This window comes from Acomys minous, assembly GCF_964271855.1.
Source record: "Acomys minous genome assembly, chromosome: 12".
NCBI classification, from domain to species: domain Eukaryota; kingdom Metazoa; phylum Chordata; class Mammalia; order Rodentia; family Muridae; genus Acomys; species Acomys minous.
In genome coordinates, this window is record NC_140493.1 from 112,057,094 (window position 1) to 112,079,214 (window position 22,121).

A 22,121-nucleotide genomic window follows, 5' to 3' on the forward strand; every position below is an offset into this window, starting at 1 on the left:
CGTGCATGCGTGCATGCATGCATACATACATATGTGCATACATACATGCCATGGATCTGATGTCACATTGCACCAAGAGTGTCTGTGGGAATTGTCCTGTCACTATAACCACCAGACCAGCCTTGTGTTTTCTGTCTCTTTCCTTCTCTGGAGGGCGTCTGGCCTCTGCTGGAGACTCCACGGTTCTATGTCACCATCCCCACGTTGAGATGCTGACCGTCTTTGCTATGGTCACATTAGGAGGTGATGTCTGCTCTTCCTGGCATGTTGAGGCTGCCCCACCTGCCCGGGGCACCTGTACGCCAGCACCGCGGCCAGGGATGCTCCTGTCACCTCCAAAGTGCCTTCCTCTGGCTGCCCCAGGGCTCAGAGTAGCTGGATCTGGATCCGACACTACTGTGTCCAGGCCCGTAGATGCCACTTTTTAGCAGCAGAGTCAAGGTTGGCGAGCAAAGTGGTCCTACGTCCTCTGCTGCCCCTGCTCTCAAGAAGGCTGCCTAGGGTGGGCAGCAAGCTGGGGACTCAGGGGGACAGACTCGTGACCTCTAGGACAGCACCCTGCACACGACAGGAGAGCAAGAAAGCTATCCACAGTTCCCACACCGACAACTCAGCTCGCAAAACCTTCTCCTCGACTGCAGCCAGTGCCTGTGCTGACAGCTTATGTGTGCGCACTGAGCCCGTAATTGCCAACTGCAAGACACTGGCCTGCACACAGCACACCCTTACAGCTACCCAATAATCCTGTTGTCATCGCCATATGATGTAGGGGAGGGCGCTGCCAGTGTCCCTGACTCCCATGTGTAACACAACCACATCTGCCAGATGCCACACTCTTGGGACACCTGGTGTCATCCCTTGCTCCTTGCCTTTCTCCACGCTGTCCACCACCCGACTCCTAACTTGCCTTTCAAAGCTGCCTGGAGCAACACGTCTCCCCTTCATCCCCATCCTGTGAGAGGGCTGTCTAGACCTCTTGAGGTCCAGCACCTCATCTGGATGCAAGCATGGCCACTTGTCCGAGCCTGGACTGTGCCTTTTCCCCCCCCTCAGGTACCCCCAGGGCTGAGCCCTTCTGGTTCAGAACGACCTCTCCTAAAAGACTTGCGGAATGGAATGTCTCAGTATCCAGCAAAATCCAGCGTGTGCTGACTGGCAGAGCAGGCCCTTGACAGGAGGACACCAGCCAACGGAATACAAGGCCTGAGACAGGGCTTAGGTTTCCACGCCTGCCGAGACCACTGCAGAGGTGGAAAAGCACCTGATGGAAAGGGCACATCTGGAAAGCAGCTGAGATACCTAAACAGCATGTTCCACCTCCTGCCTCGCTTTGTGACTTACAGGATGTTCAGCCCAGGCCAGTCTCACCCGTCTATCAGGGCTGCACAGGTGGACCCCATGTCCCCCTAAGCTGCACCTGCCTACTGCTCACAAAACAAAACCAGTGTTTCATACGGACGGCACTTTTATTCACACTTGAGAGAAGGTGCAGGACCCCAGCACCCCGACACACCACCACCACCACCCCAGCTTCCTGGCCACAGAAGAAACTGGTTGTAGGCACGGCCGTCAGCCTGGCTTCCTTTGCTCCAACTGGATTCAGCCGGTAGGTACCCCACTGCCAGGTCACAGCTCCGGAGCAGGGCCTCTTTCTCCACTGCAGCTCCCCTTTCGGTGCCGGCCAGGGTGCTACACATCTATACTCTAACTCATGTATTTTCCATTTATTCAGCTTTCTTCAAATGTCCCGTCTGAGGGTGCCATAAAAATGTAAGACCGTGTCAATTGCCCGTATCAAAAAACATTCTTGTATGTTCCACTTGGAGTAGTCTGGAGGGGAGACTAATGGAACCGGCCAGGAGGAGACTAGCCCCCAAGCCTACACAGAGGCCACCTCTCTTTGTGTCCCCAGGGCCATGAGAGGAGGTGTCAAAGCCGGACTCCATCCAAGAATGAATTGATGTCTCTGCCACTAAACAGCAGGACCGTGTCTTCCTTCCCTCCACCCCACCGGCTCCAGCCTCCCAGCCAAACCCAGGTGGCGCTCTTCTGCCTTCCCCTCCACCCCCCATCACCTCCCACGGGAACAGGGGACAGCCCCATGTTTGCCCTACTACCTCCCAGCCGGGAGGCTCTGCACTCCCAAGGCGCCCAAGGAGCCTGGCGACGCCCCCATGGGGACCGGAGGCTACAAGGTCCACTGGCGACCGCAGGGGATCCCCAGGGCGGCACGGGTCGCCGTCAGGTCCCCGAGGCGCGCTCAGCGCGGCCCGGCTCCGCGCCCCGCCCTCCTAGCAAGAAGCATCGCCCCACGTGGGGCCGCAGGGGCTCCCGGCCTTGGCGTGTGATTGGACGCCGCGTGGCCAATCAGAGGGCCTCTGCTGCTCGGGCCGCGCCGATTGGCCGAGAGAGGGAGGGCGGGGCGGGAGTGGGGCGCCCTTTTGTTCTCTGCGCCCGCGCCGCGCGCCCGCTCCGGCCCCGCCACCTGCGCGCCCACTCCGGACCCGCGTGCCGCCCGGAACCCACCCCGCACCCCCCGCTCGTTCGCACAGCGCGAGCTGGGAGCAACCGCCTGCCACGCAGCCCTCTCGGGGTCTGACCTTGGACGGGCCCTTTCATTTCTCCGCTCCCGGGTTTCTTACCCTCGTTTTCTCCTTGTCTCCTAGGAATTGTGGCGAAGAGCAGACAGAACCTGGCAGCAAGCTTGGGATGTTTCTTTAAAAAAAAAACACACAAAACACCTAACTTTCGGTGATAGGAGGGGGCTCTGGATCTTTCTTGAGAGGGGCCACGTGGGAAACTGCCTAACGAGAATCTTTTACTAACCTGAGCCTGTTTCTCACATGGGCTCGCTGGGCATGGGGCAGAACTCCCGCCCTGATGCCCGCCCCCCGTCTGTGCTAACCTCCCCTAAATTTAAACCAGTCAGTGGTAGTGCACTCCGGCTGGAGTGGAAAGTGATGGCCTCCAGGAGCCCAGGGCCAGCAGAAGGAGAAAGAGCTCTAGGCTGAGCTGGGGGGTCAGGGGTCAGGTCTGGGTCTTCTGACCTCTGGTCCCAACACCGACCTTGTAGAAACTGCCTGAGCACAGTCTTCCCGTATAGCCGAGTGGCCGCAGGCAGGCATCCGCTGCAGACAGACACCCAGTCTCCACACAGCCTGCAGGGGAGGCGGGGTCTGACCTGGGGAAACCCTCACTATCCCCACAACACGGGTGGGCTTGGAAAAGCCCCTTCTGCAAGCCCGGCTTGGTTCAGAAGAAAGAATAGTTGGCCAAAGTGGGGCATTTCCAAGGCCACACCCTCCTAGAGCCTCCCGCATTCAGAAAGCAACCCTCCAGGGAGCACAGGGACCTACTGGCCCCTGGACGGTCTCTCAGCCCCTGGCCTCTGGCAGGTGTCTGTGTCCTAAGGACTGGGTGCTGGAGGCTACATCTGTTTTTCCCTTGGGTGGCTGGGAGCAGGTGGGCAACCCCCACCCCATTAAGTTTCAAACACTCCTTTCCCTGCTGTTTGGGACCAGGGAGCCTCTGCGCTGCGTAGCAGCGTGTGAAAGTGGGTGTGTGGAAAGAAGGTCAAGTGTGGAGCAGTGGTGGTTGTGTGCCCTCAGCCTCCAGCGTGTCAACCCTTGGGGGGGGCGCTACAATTCCCAAGTCACACCAGCCTCTAAGAGCTGGGAGTGGTCACCAGGAAATGAGATTTGTAGAGGAGGTGGCAGGAGAGAAAAAGGAAGCCCACTATAAAAGTGCCAAGAGGAACGGCCTGCAGGGGTCCACCACGAGGAACAGAATCCTCCTCTTCAGGCAAGACAGACAAACCAGGGCTGGAGAGATGGCTCAGTGGTTAAGAGCACCACCTGCTCTTTCATAGGTCTTGAGTTCAATTCCCAGCAACCACATGGTGGCTCACAGCCATCTGTAATGTGATCTGATGCCCTCTTCTGCAGATAAAGCACTCATATACAATAAATAAAGTAAAAAGTAAAAAGAAATTAGAGTTAGGTGGTAGACATTCTGACCCAGCTGACCAGGACAGACCTCGCCTGGGAGCCTAAGTTGCCACCAAGCTCTCCCTGTCCAGGTTGCTCTCAGGCAGCCTCAAATGCCTTTTTCCAAAGATGGGACTAGTCTCCCTGTTCTCTCATGGTGACCTGCAGTCACAGCTGGCCACCCAAAACTGCCTTCCCTCCGATGCCAGATTGGTGTTTTCACTATTGGTCCGAGAGTCCGACAGTCCCTGCTCTCTGAAGTCAGGCACCGGCTACTGGGCCTCCCTGAGGCCCTCAGGGAGGGCAGAGTACTTAGCAGGGATCTGAAGGGAGCACTGGCCACCATGAGGCCAGGATGGAGCTGCCTGCCCTTGGGAGTAGGCCTCAGCAGGTGTCCAGCCCACAGTCACGAGCCCCACGTGTGGGCTGATACATGGCCACCAGACCAAGTACAGGAGGCCATACCAAAGTGAGGTAAATGCTTAGAGGCTGGAAAGGCAGAGGAGAAGCTGGCCGAGGAAGTCACTATCACTAGGGACCTGCCCCATCTCTGCCTTTGTGTCCAGTGTTGCAGGAAAGGGCCTTGGCTGGTCTGCACATAATCAACCTGTAAGCATCTGGCATCACTATTTCATCTGTAATGGACATGGCTCCGTGTGCACAAGGAGCTAGGCACCTAGGCAGCCCACAGCGTGGGCAGAGGACATTGGGGCGGGGGAGGTGAGCTATTTTCATCTTTCTGCCTCGCTGACCTAATGAATTGACCTACAGCCTGACACAGGAAGTTGCCACCACATGGGCTGGGGGAACTTTACTCTAAACTCATTTCTGAAGCCTCCCGCTCCTGCTTTCACTTTACAATTCGAGTATGAATCTGGAAATCAATCTGGCACTCACACACAACAGGGGCCCTCCCATAGGAACCAGCCAGCCAGTAGGAGCGGTGCGGGAGCGCCCCCCAGCGGTAGTAGTTGGTATGGCGGCTGGCAGGAGCCGAGAAGGAAGCGAGGAGGGAGGGGGCCCTGGACTAGAAATGCTTCCAGGATGCAAATGTTCCTGACTTGGATCGTGGGCAACTTGGGAACTAGAAAATGAACAGTTTAGGAGAGAGGGAGCGGTAAAATGCCTCTTTTCTGGGTGTAATGGTGCACACTTGTGATCCTAACTCAGGCGGTTGAGGCGAGAGGATCTTGAGTTTGAGAGCCTCCGCTACATGGCGGGACCTGCTTTCAAAACAACACAAAACCAACAAAAACCCAGGGGGGACGGAGAGATGGGTCAGCTTGCTGCTCTTCTAGAGGACCTGAGGTGGTTTCTGCGCACCCATGTCAGGCAGCACATGGCAATGCGTAACGAGATCCGAGGGATCCGATGCCCTCTTCCGGCTTCCCCCCAGGAGCCCCCCAACTCGTATGTGCAGCAACCAAAGGTCTGGGGAGACGGCTCAGGGGCTAAGTGCACAGGCCCGCATGCAGAAGACTTGAGTTTGAATCCCTAGCGTTTGCCATAGATAGCCCCAGCCCTGCGGGGGGGGGGGGGCTGAAGTCAGGCGAACCCTGAACCAAACAGGGTTCTGATCCCATGAGAGGTTCCGTCTCCAGGCAGTGAACATCGGGGGAAGACACCTGACATCCTACTCTGGCCTCGAGTGTGCACAGAAACAAGCAGGACACGCGTTCATGTGCACATCACACACACACACACACACACACACACACACACACACACACATAATTCTTGGGTGACTCCATTAGGGTCCCAAAGGGGTGGAACCAGCCCAGTCAGGAGCTAGAGCTGTCACTTTAGGAGGCAGCAGCAACGCGTGGACAAGAACCGGAAACAGCCTGGGAGCCCTCCTGGGGAGTATTCCTGAGGAGCACCATACCAGAAGCCCAGCCTGATTTATCATCATTGCCTGCGGCCAGGTCCCAAGGAAAGTAAAGCCTTTGTCAACTCTGACTTTCCCACAGCCTCCAGACAGGTCATTCCCAAGGGCGTGCTTCCTCCCCACCACTTGCCTGAGCTGTAGGCACTGGTGCTTTTCCCCTTGGAGGGAAGCACACGGTGGCTCACGCACCGGTAATTGGGGCTTCCTGGAATCGAATCCTGCCATGCCTAAACGGAGAGCAGAGCTGGTACCCTCAGGTTGCTGGGGCCAACATATATTACAGGGTTAACTTTGTTTGTTTTGGTTTTTTATCTTGGCTGACCTAGACTCGCTTTGTAGACCAGGCTGGCCTCAAACTCACAGAGATCCACCTGCCTCTGCCTCCCGAGTGCTGGGATTAAAGGCCGCCGCCGCCACCACCCGGCTAGCCTTGAATTTCTAATCCTCCTGCCTCCACCTTTCAAGGGCTGGGATTGCAGACGCGCGCCACATACATCCCGGCAAACTCTTGGCCTTCTTGCCTGAAGTGTAATCCAGAGTAGTTTCTGCCTCCCTAGTGCTGGGATTACAGGTGTGTGTCATCAAGCCCGGCCCGCGACAGTTCTGACAGGCATAGGCTGGCTCGCCTCTGGGTCTGGCGAGGCAGGTGTTAGCAACAGGGACACCCAGGGCCAAACAAGGCCAGGAGTCGCAGTCCTACCAAGGTCAGGGAGCCTCCGGACTGCGCTTCAGTATGCGGGTGCGTCCTGACGGTCTCAAGCACGTCCGCCTCGCACCCCAGAGGCCCCCTTCCCGGGGCCGCAGTCAAGGCGGAGGCGGCACCTGGCCTTGAGACGCAGGGAGGCGCGGACACCGCCAAACGCCCGCCCGCAGCCGCGCGCCTATAGGCGGAGAGGACGCAGCCCCAGCCAATGCACCCGCACTAGGGGTGCAGTGGGCGGGGAGCTGCGCGCGTGCGCACCGGGCTCCCCACGCCGGGAGGTCCGAGGTCTGGCTGACCCTGCGGTTGGGTCCCGCGGCTGCCACGTGACCCCTCGAGAGCCGGTGGCTCGCCCCACCGGGAAGCTGGCTTCGCCTTAGAACAAAGCGCCGGGGCCGCGCTCCCGGGGGCGGGGAAGCCTGGGCGAGCGCCCCCGCCCCCGGGAGTGCCTAGGGGACTGGGCTGGCCACCCGGGTCGCCCAGGACTCCTGCCGCCCAGATGGAGGAGACGATGGCCACAATGGCAGAAGCTTGCACTTGAGTTCACGGGACCAGAGGACAGCTGGAAGGCTGGACCCTCCCAACGCCACGAAGGACCTCACCACCCGTTCCTGCCTTGTGTGGTGTGGCTCTTCAGGCGGCCACGTGACACCCTCCCTGATCTGGACCTTGCTGCGCAAGGGTCGGCTTTATGGGTCAGGAGCCGCAAACAGTGGAGGGAAGGAACAAAGGCTGCCCGACCTGGGGTGGGTGGGGCCTGTGGACCAGGCTTGCCTGGGCAGCAGATAAAGCTTCGTAGGCCCCTGAGCTTGGAATTCCTGCTCTCGGCAAACCTGTGTGCCCTGTCACCTGACCACATTGCGTTGCACAGGAACCCTTCTCGTTTCAGAACCCTGCGGGGACACGTGGGAGATCTCCTTGTGCTGTGCACTCGCCCGATTCCGCTGGCCTCGGGAGTGCCTCGGGGACTGGGCTGGCCACCCTCGTCTCCCAGATGGAGGAGACTACGGCCAAGGGGAAAGTGTGGACCCGACCCATTTCTTCTTTTTCTTTTTCTTTCTTTCTTTTTTTTTCTTTTCTCTCTTTTTTTTTTTTTTCTGAGACAGGGTTCTCTGTGTAACTTTGGATGTCCTGGACTTGCTTTGTAGACCAGGCTGGCCTCAAACTCAGAGATCCTCCTGCCTCTGCCTCCCGAGTGCTGGGATTACAGGCATGAGCCACCGCACCCGGCCAGAGTGGTTATTTTCAACAAAATAAACAAACAAACAGAAAAATATCCAAGTCTTAGTATACTCCGGGTGGGCCAGAGTGGACTGAGCTACAAGGCCTCTCACAAAGCCTGGGAATGAGCCGTGGTCTGCTTCTGGGGTGTGATTCTCAACCTGCAGCAAAACCTGGCGCTTTCTTACAAAACTGGATGGCGGGAGATTAAAACCAACATAAGTGGGCACACAGAAACAGATCAGCTGAGTACGGTGGCAGTGCATGCCTTTAATCCCAACGCTCTGGGAGTCAGAAGCAGGCAGATCTCTGTGAGTTCGAGGCCAGCCAGGTCTACAAAGCGAGTCCAGGACAGCCAGGGCTACACAGAGAGACCCTGTCTATAAAAACCAAACAAACAAAAAACCCAGAAACAGAACAGCAGCCTCCTGGTGCCCATGCTCCTCCGCACCTGCCCTCTCACTGTGTACGCGGCCATAGCGAACTGACGCTGCCTGTGGGATCAGGCTCTGAAGGCTGCCATGGTTTCTGCTGCCCCCTCTTCCATGTGGACGGCGCCTGGCAGTGGGCGCGCTACTGCAGCCCCAGCAGGGCCACAGCCACCCCAGTCTGCCGACTGCGCGCTCTGGAACACGTGTGATGGAGCAGGTGTCTGTTTCAAGCTTCAGGATTCTAAGGTCATTTGTTGCCTGACAATTAAGTGCCGACACACCATCTGCATGGGGAGTATTTTTTTTTTTTTTACTATAATGAAATACGGGAGATGGGCTCACTTTACAAAGGAAAAAATAAAAAAGCAAGAGTACACAGTTTGGGATGCTAGAGGGCGTGACGCTGGCTTCCCATCCACTCTGCTCTGGTGACGGCTCGGTGGCTGTGCGTGAGGGTGTGCGCGTGCGCGCGCGTGTGTAAGCACCTCTCTCACTTACACAGTTAACACACAGCCCCCAGCACTGTGAACCCCACCACACGGGCGAGGCATGGAGGCTGCGGGACTTAGTTGTGTAGCTGGTGTGTGTGTGTGTGAACCGGCCCTGTGCCGCTAACCCACTTCATCCCGGCAGTCTCCCATACAGTCCTGCGGACCAGACATCAGCTGCGGGGCGTAGCCGGCGTCCATCCTGCCCAGCACCAGCACGGGCCAATCAGAGCCGACCTGCCTACCCTGCGCTGTGATTGGCTCAAGCCACTCAGACCTCGCCCAATCACAATGCAGTTCGCTTCGCCCGCGGGGCTTCCGGGAACCCGGGGCTTTTGTTCCTGCGGAGCTCTGGGGTCCGGGTTTGCTGCGTTTGCGGAGCACCCCGGGGTGCGCGGAGGGCGGAGCTGAGGAGACCCACGAGCAGCTACACCTGGAGGTGGAGGCCCTGGGCTGACTGTCATCCTCACAGTGCCTTGTTTTAGTTTTCTTTTGTTGCACGCGGGGCCTCCCCGTGCAGTCAGGCTGGCCTAGGGCTCGCTCTGCACCAGCACTTGGGGCGGCTCCAACTCGAGGCTGCCCGCGTGGCCCTCGCCCGGCGCCAGGACTTGCTTGTGTGTAAACCCGAAGGCCACTGACAAGTGGTGGGGGTCTCCGTGGCTCGGGGTGAGCGGCAGTTGTCCGCGAGCCTGAGGCCCCCACGGAAGAGCAGGAAGTGCCAGGGTAACGCGGTGGTGGAGGCTGGGGCCGCCAGCGATGCTTGCCTCCTGTCCAGGTGGTTCCCAGGCTTTCACCCCCGCCTGGCCCCCAAATGTCTTCTATAGCTTCTCAGAACAGGGGCTCCTGCTAGCCCCCCCGGCTCCCAACAGGGGCATGCCCAGAAGCAGCTCGGCTAGCCATTTTGGTTAGAGAGAACAGAACCAGCTAGCAGGGATTCCGTTTAACGATAATTATTTATTCTCAGGTAATTTTCGATGGAGTTGGGGGAGGTTGGGTCTTAGGGTAGTTAGAGGTGGGGTGTGGTTGTCCAATTAGGGCCCCGGGTTCTTATTCCTGAAACACCTGTGCTAACTGGGATTTCCTCCTTTCGTCGTTCCAAGGCGACTGCTGTGATCCCAAAGGCTACAGGCCTCTCCAGAGGCATGGAGGCACTTCCTGGCTCTCAGCACAGCCTGCCCGGTGCTGCCTGGGGCTCAGCGGCACGCAGCTCCCAGCCTTGACCCAGAATCGTGGAACAAAATCAATCTTTTCTTTTTCTTTATAACTTAAAAAAGACACAGAGGAGGAAAGAAGAAGAGAAACATGGAAGCCAAGTCTGTCCTTTAGGAGAGGCACGGAGAGGAGCGAAGGGGAGGTGAGTAAGTGTAACGGAAGCATGGACAGAAACCCGTCATGCAGGTCCTGGAGGCGGAACTCAGGTCCTCTCCAACTGCAGCATGCACTGGGTGGTCTCTCTGGCCCCCGAATGTTGAAAGCTTCCTTTTCCCTGTTGTACTTTCTTTCTTCTGTTTTTTGTTTGTTTGTTTGTTTGTTTTTTAGATAACGCTTTGGCTGCCCTGGACTTGCTTTGTAGACCAGGCTGGCCTTGAACTCACATAGACTCGCCTGCCTCTGCCTCCAGAGTGAGTGCTGGGATTACAGGCGTGCGGCACCACACCGGGCAGGACAGCAAGTCTTAAGCTATATGTATTTTACTGCAAAGTTTTCAAAGCTTACTGGCATCAGTTGCTACCAAGGCCGTGGAGCATGGGCGTTCTCGATCCCCAGTCGTGGGACTCTGAAGCAGTCCGTGCGGCTGTTTAGAAAAGAACCTGGCAATGACTGACGAAGAGGAACACCTCTTGCCACACAGCTCAGAAAACCTTCTTAGGTGTTTTACCCAAATTATTGGAAAAGATGTCCACACAACACCTCAGTAATGTTTGCTCATAGTGACCAGAGGCTGGGAGGGACCCTCCTCTGTCAGTGGGTGAACACACCCAGGTTTTTCCGGTCCAGGGACTGTGATAACAAGGAACCAGCGTTGGTGTGGAGCCCGGGGTGTCTTAGATATGCACTTCTCAGGGCAGTGACCCAGTTGCAAAGGCCACCTACCATGTAATTCCATTTATAGGGCATTCCAGAAAGGACAGAAGCATACAAGCAACCACCACTAAGGATGTGAGAAGTGGGTGGAGTCAAAAGATGAACAGTGAGCTGGGCATGGTGGCGCACACCTGTTGTCCCAGCACTCGGGAGGCAGAGGCAGGCGGAGCTACACAGAGAAACTTTGTCTTGGAGGCAGGTGGTAGATGGACAGTGAAGGTGATTTTAGGGTGTAGAATGTTCTGTTCTGCTGCAATGGATGTCTCATGTTATGTTTTATCAGTCTCTGCCAAGGGGGCTCGGGATGTGGCCTAGTGTAAAGCACTGCGTGGTGTGTGGAGGGGCCTAGTGTTGGTGCCATCGCTTACCAAACAAAAGCCAAAACAAAGCTTAACTGCGGGAAAAGTGAGTCATAACACACAGCTCAGGCACAGCAGTGCAGCCTGTAATCCCTGCACTTGAGCAGAAACAGATGATCACATGGTTAAGACTAGCCTGAGCTACATAGCAAAACCCTATCTCAAGCAGACACACACACACACACACACACACACACACGCAGACACACATACAGAGAGAGAGACATAGACACACACACACACACAAACACCAAAAAGACAGACAGACAGACACAGAGAGGCATAGACAGAGGACACAGAGGAAACAGGATCTCAGGATGGAATTCAGACAGTGATAGGAGAATCTGGCTGCATCAAGAAATGCCCTGGGAAGCTGGGCGTGGCAGTGCACACCTTTAATCCCAGCACTTCGGAGGCAGAGACAGGCAGATCCCTGAATTTGAGGCCAGCCTGGTCTACAGAGCAAGTCTAGGACAGCCAAAAAAAAGAAAGAAAAAAGAGCAAAGTAGTGTACACCTTTAATCCCAGCACTTGGGAAGCAGAGGCAGGGCTACACAGAGAAAGCTTGTCCTGAAAAAGAGAGAGAGAGAGAGAAGAAAAGCGCACCGGGCAGCCTCACTGAAGGGGAAGTGACCTAAGAAGCTGAAAATAAGTGGTCGGTGTAAGAGGCAAAGGAAGCTGTGGAGACTGACTCCAGCCAGTGGAGTCATCGTCAGGGTCGGTCACACCGTGTCCACTACCTCCCGCATCGGGAACTTCCAGGCAGAGCGCCGGGACAGAGTGACAAGGCGGCGAGGAGGGCTTGCTTGCTTCTGCCCTCAGTGTGAACTGGCATTCAGCTCAGCGGATGCTGGAGGCTAAACACAGAAACGTTGGTGTTCACACAGGCACACGGGGGTGAGTTCACACACACACAGCGCTTCATGGCCTGCTTCCCTGAGCTGGGAGGGCCCAGCAGCCAGGGCACCCAAGGCCTTTGGGGGAGACCGGTCTGAACCCTGGCATCCATGCACCAGGGAACTCCGATCTGTCCTTCCACACCATTCATCCCTGGGACCTATGGCTCTCACCTCTCCCTGGGTTGGGTCTGAGGTGCGTCCTGGGCTCAGTTTCTGGTTTCTATAGAGCAATGTCATACATTTCCTGGGAGGCCTGGACACAGTCCATTGGCTGCACAGCTTCCAGGGTGGCCGCAAGAGAGTGAGCATGGAGCCTTGGGCCCTTCAGCACCACCCTGGGAGCTAAGAGGAACACCCAGTGCCCACCCACGAGTAACAGGCCCTAAACACAGCGGAAGATCCTTAGGCACAGACAGAATATCACTTCTAGGGCTGGAGAGATGGCTCAGAGGTTAAGAGCACTGACTGCTCTTCCACAGGTTCTGAGTTCAATTCCCAGCAATGACATGGTGGCTCACAACCATCTATAATGTGATCTGGTGCCCTCTTCTGTCGTGCAGACATTCATGTAGGCATGAATACTGTATACATAATAAATAAACCCTTTTAAAAAATAAAATAACGAGTAAAAAAAAGCATCTGGGTTTCATTCCCAGCATCTACATGTAGAGATTTAAAAACACCTGTAAGATCCAGGTATGGTGGCACATGACTGTAATCCCAGCACTTGGGAGGCAGAGGCAGGTGGATCTCTGTGGGTTCGAGGCCAGCCTGGTCTACAATGTGAGTCCAGGACAGCCAAGGCTACACAGAAACTCTGTCTTGAAAAACAAACATTTATTTTCATTTTAAATGTATAAACATTTGCCTGCATGTGTGTGTGCACACTACATGTGCCATGTACCCTCAGGACATATCAGATCACCTTGACCTGGAGTTACAGAAGATTGTCATCAGCCATTTTGGGAACCAAACCCAAGTCATCTGCAAGATGACTGAGCCGTCTCTCCAGCCCTGAGATTTGTTTTGAGACAGGGTTTTGCTCTTTAGCCTTGAACTCAAAGCAATTCTCCTGTCTTGGCCTCCACAGCACCAGTGTTACAGGCATGAGCCACCATGCCTACCTTTTAGATATATACTTAAAAATGGTTGAGAAAAGAAGACAGAGGCACCCAGAGCACAGAGGAGAGCCTGGGTCATTCAGACCTGTAATTCTGGCTACTCAGGAGGCTAAGGCAACTGTCCCAGGGCAAGGCCAGCCTAGGATAAACTGTGGACCTTTGTCTCAAAATAAAAATCAAGGAACAGAGAATGTAGCTTAGTGGAAAGCGTAGCACTTTCCTGGCATGCTGGAAGTCAGGAGTAATATATTTTCTGGGCTGGAGAGATGCTCAGAGGTTAAGAGCACTGACTGCGCTTCCACTGGTTCAGAGTTCAATTCCCAGCAACTACACGGTGGCTCACAACCATCTGTAATAAGATCTGGTGCCCTCTTCCTGGCATGCAGGTGTACATGCAGGCAGAGCACTGTGCACATAATAAATAAATTTTATAATGATCACTTACCACAATTTTAAAAACACCTATGTAGTGGCTCCAAACCATCTGTAACTCCAATTTTAGGAGACCAAATGCACTCTTCTGTCCTGAATGGGCTCCTTAGTGCATGAATGCACACACACTCAAGCAAGTGCGCGCGCGCGCGCACACACACACACACACACACACAGAGAGAGAGAGAGAGAGAGAGAGAGAGAGAGAGAGAGAGAGAGAGAGAACAATAAATAATTTTAAAGTCTTGGTTGAGGAGATAGTTCCATGGATACAGTGCTTACTGCAAAGACTTGAAGACTTGTGGGGCGGCGGTGGCGCACGCCTTTAATCCCAGCACTTGGGAGGCAGAGGCAGGCGGATCACTGTGAGTTCAAGGCCAGCCTGGTCTACACAATGAGTCCAGGACAGCCAAGGCTACACAGAGAAACCCTGTCTCAAAAAAACAAAACAAAAAACCACACTCATACACAAAGCGAAAACATGAAGACTTGCGTCTGAATTCCCAGAACCCTCACAGAGCCACACACAGCCTTGAGTGCCATCTATAAAGCCTCCAACCGCTGATGCAGGAGACTCTCCAGAAGCAATAGGCTAATAACAAAGATCCTGTCACACAAGGTAGAAGACATAGTAACTGTGTGAGTGTGCGCTCCCCCCCCCCCACATACATCTTGAGGCTGGGGATGCAATTCAGTTGGTAGCGCGCTTGTTTCTTATGCACAGAAACCTAGGGTTCAGCCCCCAGCACCATATGCATTGGGCTTGGTGACACGCTCCTGAGAGGCAGGAGGATCAGGAGTTAATCCTTGGCTGCAGAGTGAGTTTGAAGTCAGACTGGGATACGTGAATCCCCACCCCCCACCCCGCACCCCGATTCATATGTGTATCTTAGGTGAGCATCATAGCACATGCTTATGAACCTGCCCTTGGAAGGTCGGGGCAGGAAGTGCACAGTCAAGTCTGAGGCCAGCCCGAGTTATTTGAGACCCTTAGACCCAGGAGTCTTCCAGCAGCACAGACAGTGACAACATGGCAGCACTCTGGCTATGCATGATGCCAGCTATGGAGGTGGCATGCCAAGAGCTGCATGGCTTTGGGGTGATGAAGAAGGAAAGACAGGCACACAGACACGCGTGCAGGAAGCCTGGGGTCAGGTGGAGATGCACCCAGCATGGGCCTGGGAAGCCCGCGTGGGTTATTTTATGCATCTGGACCCAGGAGGTACTCAACAGAAAGGTGGGGGGGGGGGGGTTAGCTAATCTTGGCAGGACGTCTCTGTGGAGAGCAGTCTGGAGTTTCAGTGCCCTGGGAGGGAGAAACTGTGGTTGAAAATTTGTGGACACACTGGTTAATCATTTGCAGCACCTGTGCTTGGGCCAAGACAGGCTTTGCCATTCATCCAGCCCCACCTGGGGAAGGCGTTGGCATTTCTCTGAGTCTGAGGCTCTGCAGTCCTTGGCATGGCTGTACCCCTGTCAACAATACACATTCACTCAAGACTTCACCCAGTGCCCCCTACAGTGGACTACCCAATCCTGAGGATGCCGCCCTCGTGTGATTTGCTTGTGTCAGTCAGGAGACTCTGCTATGCTGCTCTAATGATTAAAAATGAGATGCCGGACTGTCAGGAGAAAGGAGGAAGGAGAGAGACCTGAAATGAAGAGAGGAAGGCTGTCATGGGTTAGATGGAGGAGAAGCACATGGCCAGCGTGGATGGAGAATCCGGCCCAGGTAAAGAACATGAACAAGTATTTGGGATTATGGGTGGGAGGTAGCTTGATAGAGGTTTTTAGAAGCAGATGGCATGGGATTGAGGCAGGGATCCCATGCCTGCCCCACTATGGGAGGTAGTTTAAAGGATTGATATCTGCCCTGCCCCAAGTTAACTAAGGCTATTTTAAAATAAAAAATAAAAATAAATAAAAATGAGATGTCAGACCAGGCAGTGGTGGTGCACGCCTTTAATCCCAGCACTCGAGAGGCAGAGGTAGGTGGATCCCTCTTAAGTTCGAGGCCAGCCTGGTCTACAAAGCAAGTCCAGGGACAGCCACGGCTACACAGAGGAAACTCTGTCTTAAAAAACAAAAAGCAAGGGGCTGGAGAGACAGCTCAGAGGTTAGGAGCACTGGCTGCTCTTACAAAGGTCCTGAGTTCAATTCCCAGCAACCACATGGTGGCTCACAACCATCCATAGTGAGATCTGGTGCTCTCTTCTGGCCTGCAGGCACACATGCTGTATAACTAATAAATAAATCTTTATTTTTTTTTTTTATTTTTATTTTTTAAATTTATTTATTATGTAGGTATACAGTGTTCTGCCTGCATATATGCCTGCACACCAGAAGAGGGCACCGGATCACATTATAGATGGTTGTGAGCCACCATGTGGTTGCTGGGAATTGAACTCAGGACCTCTGGAAGAGTAGTCAGTGTGCTTAACTGCTGAGCCATCTCTCCAGCCCATAAATCTTTAAAAAACAAACAAACAAAACATGAGATGCCAGGCAACAGATATGATATGGAGAACTTTATTATAGAAGTGTGGGGAAAGCAGGAAAGGGGGAGGGGCACCCCAAGGGGAAGGAGGGAGACAGACAGAGCCAGCAAGAGAGCAGAAAGGAGAGAGAGGGAGAGAGAGAGAGACAGATGAGGTGGGTTTGCCATTTTTATATCCTGAGCAGCTGGCACACCTAATGGTGGGCAGGTGATGACATCATAGGTTGCTAGGCAGACTGGGGGCAGGTATGCTAACAGCTACTGCATAATAAAGTGACATTCTCCCTGATTCACACAAATTAGAACTTTTTACATTTTTTAATGACTTATTGGCAGCCAAGTGTAGTGGCACATGCCTTTAATCCCAGCATTTGAGGAGGCAGAGGTAGGTGGATCTTTGTGAGTTTCAGGCCAGCCTGGTCTACAAAAGTGAGTCCAGGACAGCCAGGGATACAGAGATAGATAGATAGATGAAAAAGAAAGAAAGAAAGAGAAAAAGACTTGTTAATGCAAGCCCTAATCCTAGCTACTCAGGAAGCTGAGGCAGGGGAATTGCAAATTCAAGGCTAGCCTGGGCTACATAGAACGAGCCTAACTTGGCTATACTCTGTGAATCCAAGTATGGACCTGGCTAGTATTTAATAAAGCTTGTTTCAAATTTGGCTTAAAAAAGAAAGAACTCATCTCAGAAATAAACAGCCAAAAAAATGAGAAGATGGCATAGTAGGTAAAATGCCTACTGAGCAAGAATTGAATACCCAGCACTGTGTGAAAAGGCTGGCTGTGGTGGCGTGTATCTATAACCCAGTGCTGCGGTCGGGGGAGGCTAGAATTCTCAGGGCTTGCCTGGACAATCAGTCTAGTTGAACTGAGATTGGGGAGCTGCAAACTCAGTAAGAATTTTGTCCTTAAAATTATAAATAAAAATAAGGTGGAGAGGGGTAGAGAAGCTCCAGTCACCCACCCCTGGCTTCTGAATGCGCCCTCACACCCAACAAAACAGACGGGCAGGCCTGTAGAGGAGCTGAGAGAAGAGGGTCCCAGGTCAAGCCCCGCCCGGGTTACATATGGATGCAGTGAGGTCCTGTCTCAAGAGACAAACAGCAAAACAATCACCCGCAGTTCAGTTTTCTCTCATGTCAAACATTTTTTTTTCTCTTTCACTTTGTTCTTAAGGCAGACCTGGTTTTGAAATTCACTGGGTTTATGCTGGGTGGAGATAGCGCGTGGGCACACACACACACACACACACACACACACACACACTTTATTTTATGTGCATTGGTGTCAGATCCCTTAGAACTGTAGTTACAGACGAGTGCGAGCTGCCATGTTGGTGCTGGGAACTGGACCCAGGTCCTTTGGAAGAGCAGATAATGCCCTTAACCACTGAGCCACCTCTCCAGCTCCAGCACTTGGAAGGCAGAGACAGGCAGATCTGAGTTTGAGAGGCCAACATGGTCAACAAAGCAAGTTCCAGGACAACCAAAGCTACACAGAGAAACCTTGTCTTGAAAACAACAATAATGACGAGACAGAGAGAGGAAAAGAAGTCACACAGAACTTGAGCACACGATGTGTTCCCAGTGCTGAAGGCTTAGAATACTAACTTTTCGGAGTCACCCTATCCCAGGTCTGGGCCTGCTCTCTACTTCTTTAGGGAGCACTTGACTATCTTCCCCAAGCTAGTAGACTGCTCTTGCAAAATAAAACTAAATAAAATTTAAAATACCTTGATGTGACCATCTCTACGTTCCACGGGAGGTAGAAGTGGGTGGATCTCTGAGTTCAGTGCCACCCTGGTCTACAAAGAGAGTCCAGGACAGCCAGAACTACAAGGGAAACCCTGACTCGAAAAACCAAAAATATATTCCAGGGCTGGCTTTGTGTGAGGGTGACAGCAGGCCTGGGTCTCTCTGACCCTCAGAACACAGGCTGACAGGGAATCTACACACCAGAAACCAAACAGCAGTGAGGGCTGGCTTTGGGTGGAGCGGGGCCCACCAAGGCAGTGCTCATGCCTAAAAAGGATCCAATGGATTGGATTTTCTGGATTTTTGGATGTAGAGTGTAATTGAGAGATCCCAGCCCACCCAGCATTGAATAGTCTGCCTGCCTATGTATCTATCATCTACTTTGGTTTTTTCAGACAGGGTTTTTCTGTGTAGCCCTGGCTGTCCTGGAACTCAACCAGGTTGACTTCAAACTCAAAGATCCACCTGCCTCTGCCTCCCAAGTGCAGCCACACCCAGCTCTTTTAAATGTTAACGTGTTGTTTGCCTGTTTCTGTGCTTCTTGCAGGAACCCAGAGGCTTCTGGAATTACCATTACAGTTCTGAGTCACTGTGGGGTAATGGGGACTGAACCCAGGTCCTCTGTAAGAGCAGCACTGCCTGCTCTTAACCAGGGAGCCATCTTTCCCGTCCCCTTCTTAATACAGGGTGTCTGGTGGGCTTGGCAGAACTGTGTTTGTAAAGGTGACTTCCAAAGTCCTGATCCTCTTGAGCTCAGGGTATGCTGAAGGCTTTGTGCTCCACTCCACTCCAACATGACTGAAACCTATGTGTAGCCCTAACCCCAGAGCCTCATCACCCCATGGAGCAGGCACTCACTCCATTACCCCGACCCACACCTTGTGCTAACAGCATCATCTTTGGATAACCAGTCTTTCCAGGCTGTAGCACCTGCAGAACGTCATTCCTGCCCGGCCAAATGTTACACAGCTTTTCCACTCCACGCCTGGGCAACTTATATCTTGTGATTATTAGGATTGTGTTGCTACAGTATTTGAGCAGTTTCCTCATCTGTGGAGGACACAGTTGAGATTCCTAGACATGGTAACTGGGGACCTGCCAACAGTGGACAATGGCTGGTGCTCTCTGCATTTCCTCTCCAGCTCTTCCTGGAGGATTTTGCTGTTGACATCAGGCGCAGTCCTCACTATAACTTCCCTGTGGAGATGTTAAGTTCCCAGCCTTTATTATTCTGGGATTAAGACAGGGCTTCTGAGTAAACCTGCAACTAACCAACCCCACAGGAGGCCATCAGCACTTCCCTGCCCCCAGCCCTCGTAACACCCCCCAAACAGGAAGACAGTGGTCAGTTACTGCAGCACTTTTATTTTTCTTTACACAATGACCGTGTTGCTGGGGCCTAATGTTCTCACTGAACAGTAGAAAACCAAAATTTGTCATTTCTTAAAGTATTGAGTACAAAAAACCTTACATAAATTAAAAGGATGAATACATTTACAGGTGTCAATGCAAACCTTCCCAACTCAAGGCAAGTAACAACCCATGGCCATCAGGAGGGAAAAAACCAGAATGGAAACTGGGTCCTAAGGCTCGGACTTCCCCACCCTGTTAGACCGGCAAGACGGAAGTGGTGACTGGATCAGGAACCCTTGCCAGCCTCGAGAAATCCTGGAAGTCAGCTGTTGGTTAATACCCTGCACAGATCGCTACTGCTCACACTGATCCACCAGGCTGGGGATGTCTCTTCCACAGCGTGCCTTCCCCAGCCACCAGGTGACCGAGCCACATGGACTAAGGGCTAACTCAAGATATGCACAGGGCATTAAACATATACCAAGGGAACAGTTAACTTGAATACAAGGTCAAAATCAGCAACGAGTTCTACGATCCAGTGCTGATATTGGATACAAGCTTCAAGGACAAATTTCTTTTCAAAGGCTTATTCCAGTTTCATGAGGCTAGCATGAGGTGTGTGCATTTGCCAGGGCAAATCCAAACTTCAGAATCAGCTCATGCAGCAGATGCCTGGCACCTGCTCAGTCCATCTAGAAGCATTTGCGGTGGACGATGGAGGGGCCCGACTCGTCGTACTCCTGCTTGCTGATCCACATCTGCTGGAAGGTGGACAGGGAGGCCAGGATGGAGCCGCCGATCCAGACTGAGTACTTGCGCTCGGGAGGAGCGATGATCTGCAGAGAACAACAGTGAGTGAGGACTTGAGCGCCCTGGGCTCCGCCTCCCACTCTCAGCAGCTGGGCTGGGTGGAGCCACTCACCTTAATCTTCATTGTGCTGGGTGCTAGGGCTGTGATCTCCTTCTGCATCCTGTCGGCAATGCCCGGGTACATGGTGGTGCCACCAGACAGCACCGTGTTGGCGTACAGGTCCTTGCGGATGTCCACGTCACACTTCATGATGGAGTTGAAGGTGGTCTCATGAATGCCACACGACTCCATGCCTAGGGGACAGAGCTTGTTTAGCCACTAAATCCTTCCTGTGTGGTCCAGCCCGCAGCACCTACACCACACTCTAGACACCTACCCAGGAAGGAGGGCTGGAAGAGCGCCTCTGGACACCGGAACCGCTCATTGCCGATGGTGATCACCTGCCCGTCGGGCAACTCGTAGCTCTTCTCCAAGGAGGAGGAGGATGCAGCAGTAGCCATCTCTTGCTCAAAATCCAGGGCCACATAGCACAGCTTCTCCTTAATGTCGCGCACAATTTCCCGCTCAGCAGTGGTGGTAAAGCTGTAGCCCCGCTCAGTCAGGATCTTCATGAGGTAGTCTGTCAGGTCCCGGCCAGCCAGGTCCAGACGCAAGATGGCGTGGGGAAGGGCGTAGCCCTCGTAGATGGGCACTGTGTGTGTGACCCCATCACCAGAGTCCATGACAATGCCAGTGGTGCGCCCAGATGCATACAAGGACAGCACCGCCTGAATGGCCACGTACATGGCTGGGGTATTGAAGGTCTCAAACATTATCTGGAGGACGACAAAGCACCTCAGTGAGTGAGCAGCAGGGACCCAGGGAGCCACCTGCACCCACACACTACATGCTGCATGCCACAAATGTGATGTGTGAAAGAAAAAAAAAAAAAGAGTAGAACGCAGGCAGAAACGCAAACAGAAACCTGGAGGGCGTCAGGGAGGAAATGCCAGGAGAGGAGGAACAGAACCCTAGAAACACCAAAGAGACGCTTGAATGTCAGGAAATGAGGCAGAACCGAAAACGACTCAAGACTCAGGGAGAGCAGAGGCCGGGGCCCAGGCATACCTGCGTCATCTTCTCCCTGTTCGCTTTGGGGTTCAGGGGGGCCTCGGTCAGAAGCACGGGGTGCTCCTCAGGGGCCACACGCAGCTCGTTGTAGAAGGTGTGGTGCCAGATCTTCTCCATGTCGTCCCAGTTGGTGACGATGCCGTGCTCGATGGGGTACTTCAGGGTCAGGATCCCTCGCTTGCTCTGGGCCTCGTCACCCACGTAGGAGTCCTTCTGGCCCATGCCTACCATGACGCCCTGACAGAGAAGGCCGGTCGGTCAGGCTCGCCCCACCCGCCGCGCCCCAGGGGCCACAAGGGAGTCCACTCCTCTCCACTAACCTGATGTCGGGGGCGACCGACGATGGAAGGGAACACGGCCCTGGGGGCGTCGTCGCCAGCAAAGCCAGCTTTGCACATGCCGGAGCCATTGTCAATGACGAGCGCGGCGATCTCTTCTTCCATTGCGATCTGAGCGGGATGGACGCCCCGGAATCAGCGCAGCCCTCACTCGACCCAGTACGAGCCCCCCGCAGACAGCCGAGCCACCCACCCGGAGGAGCGCAGCTTCTCCCCCCCCTCCCCGAGTCCCCAGGGACGGCGTAACCGTCGGCAACCGGCGGCCCCCCGTTCCGCCGCGGCGCGGAGGGGCTGCGCACTGCGTCGGGCCCCGCCCTGCCCCCCAGCCGGATCCCGAGCCCGGGCTGCAGATCGGGGCGCACCCGCCGTGGGGGACCTGGGCTCCGCGGAGCTACGGCTGGGCGCGCCCGGGCCAGAGCAGGCCACGCAGGGAAACCGGGCCAGACCCGGGGTGCGAGGGGTGCGGGCCTCTTACCGACGGAGGACGGGGCGACGAAGCGGCGGGAGAACACGCACGGTGAGCCGGCGGCGGAGTGTGAGACCGACCGCGGCCTCCCCCGCCGCTATTTAAGCCGGAGCGGGCCGCGCGCGCGGGCGGGGGCGCGCGCGGCCCCAGAACATGCCCATATATGGCGATCTTTCCAAAAG

At 54.4% G+C, this 22,121-nt stretch overlaps 1 protein-coding gene and 2 long non-coding RNA genes across 4 annotated transcripts; 1 reads left to right on the forward strand and 2 right to left on the reverse strand.

Annotated features, from left to right (window-relative positions):
• Positions 1–1,323: 1,323 nt before the first annotated feature.
• LOC311578302 lies at positions 1,324–6,764 on the reverse strand. Its single transcript, XR_014772818.1, has 3 exons — positions 6,575–6,764; positions 2,643–2,715; positions 1,324–1,751 (listed from the first exon to the last, which is right to left on the reverse strand). It is a non-coding gene; the product is annotated as an uncharacterized lncRNA (long non-coding RNA).
• Positions 6,765–8,763: 1,999 nt separating this feature from the next.
• On the forward strand, positions 8,764–10,981 carry LOC311578301. Of its 2 annotated transcripts, XR_014772817.1 has the most exons (3): positions 8,820–9,678; positions 9,815–10,068; positions 10,254–10,981. It is a non-coding gene; the product is annotated as an uncharacterized lncRNA (long non-coding RNA). The 2 variants fall into 2 exon arrangements; XR_014772816.1 differs by having other exon boundaries at positions 8,764–9,678; positions 9,815–10,981.
• Positions 10,982–19,206: 8,225 nt separating this feature from the next.
• On the reverse strand, positions 19,207–22,092 carry ACTG1 (actin gamma 1). Its single transcript, XM_084748183.1, has 6 exons — positions 21,949–22,092; positions 21,456–21,584; positions 21,133–21,372; positions 20,402–20,840; positions 20,137–20,318; positions 19,207–20,050 (listed from the first exon to the last, which is right to left on the reverse strand). The coding sequence occupies exons 2-6, from the start codon at positions 21,576–21,578 to the stop codon at positions 19,907–19,909; spliced, it is 1,128 nt and encodes a 375-aa protein (XP_084604309.1). The 5' UTR covers positions 21,579–21,584; positions 21,949–22,092; the 3' UTR covers positions 19,207–19,906.
• Positions 22,093–22,121: the final 29 nt, after the last annotated feature.

Coding starts and splice junctions, on each gene's coding strand:
- ACTG1 (XM_084748183.1), bottom strand. CDS start 21,578: ATGGAAGAAGAGATCGCCGCGCTCGTCATTGACAATGGCTCCGGCATG. Junction 21,373..21,455: donor TCGGTCGCCCCCGACATCAG/GTTAGTGGAGAG, acceptor CTTCTCTGTCAG/GGCGTCATGGTAGGCATGGG. Junction 20,319..20,401: donor CTTCCAGCCCTCCTTCCTGG/GTAGGTGTCTAG, acceptor TCTGTCCCCTAG/GCATGGAGTCGTGTGGCATT.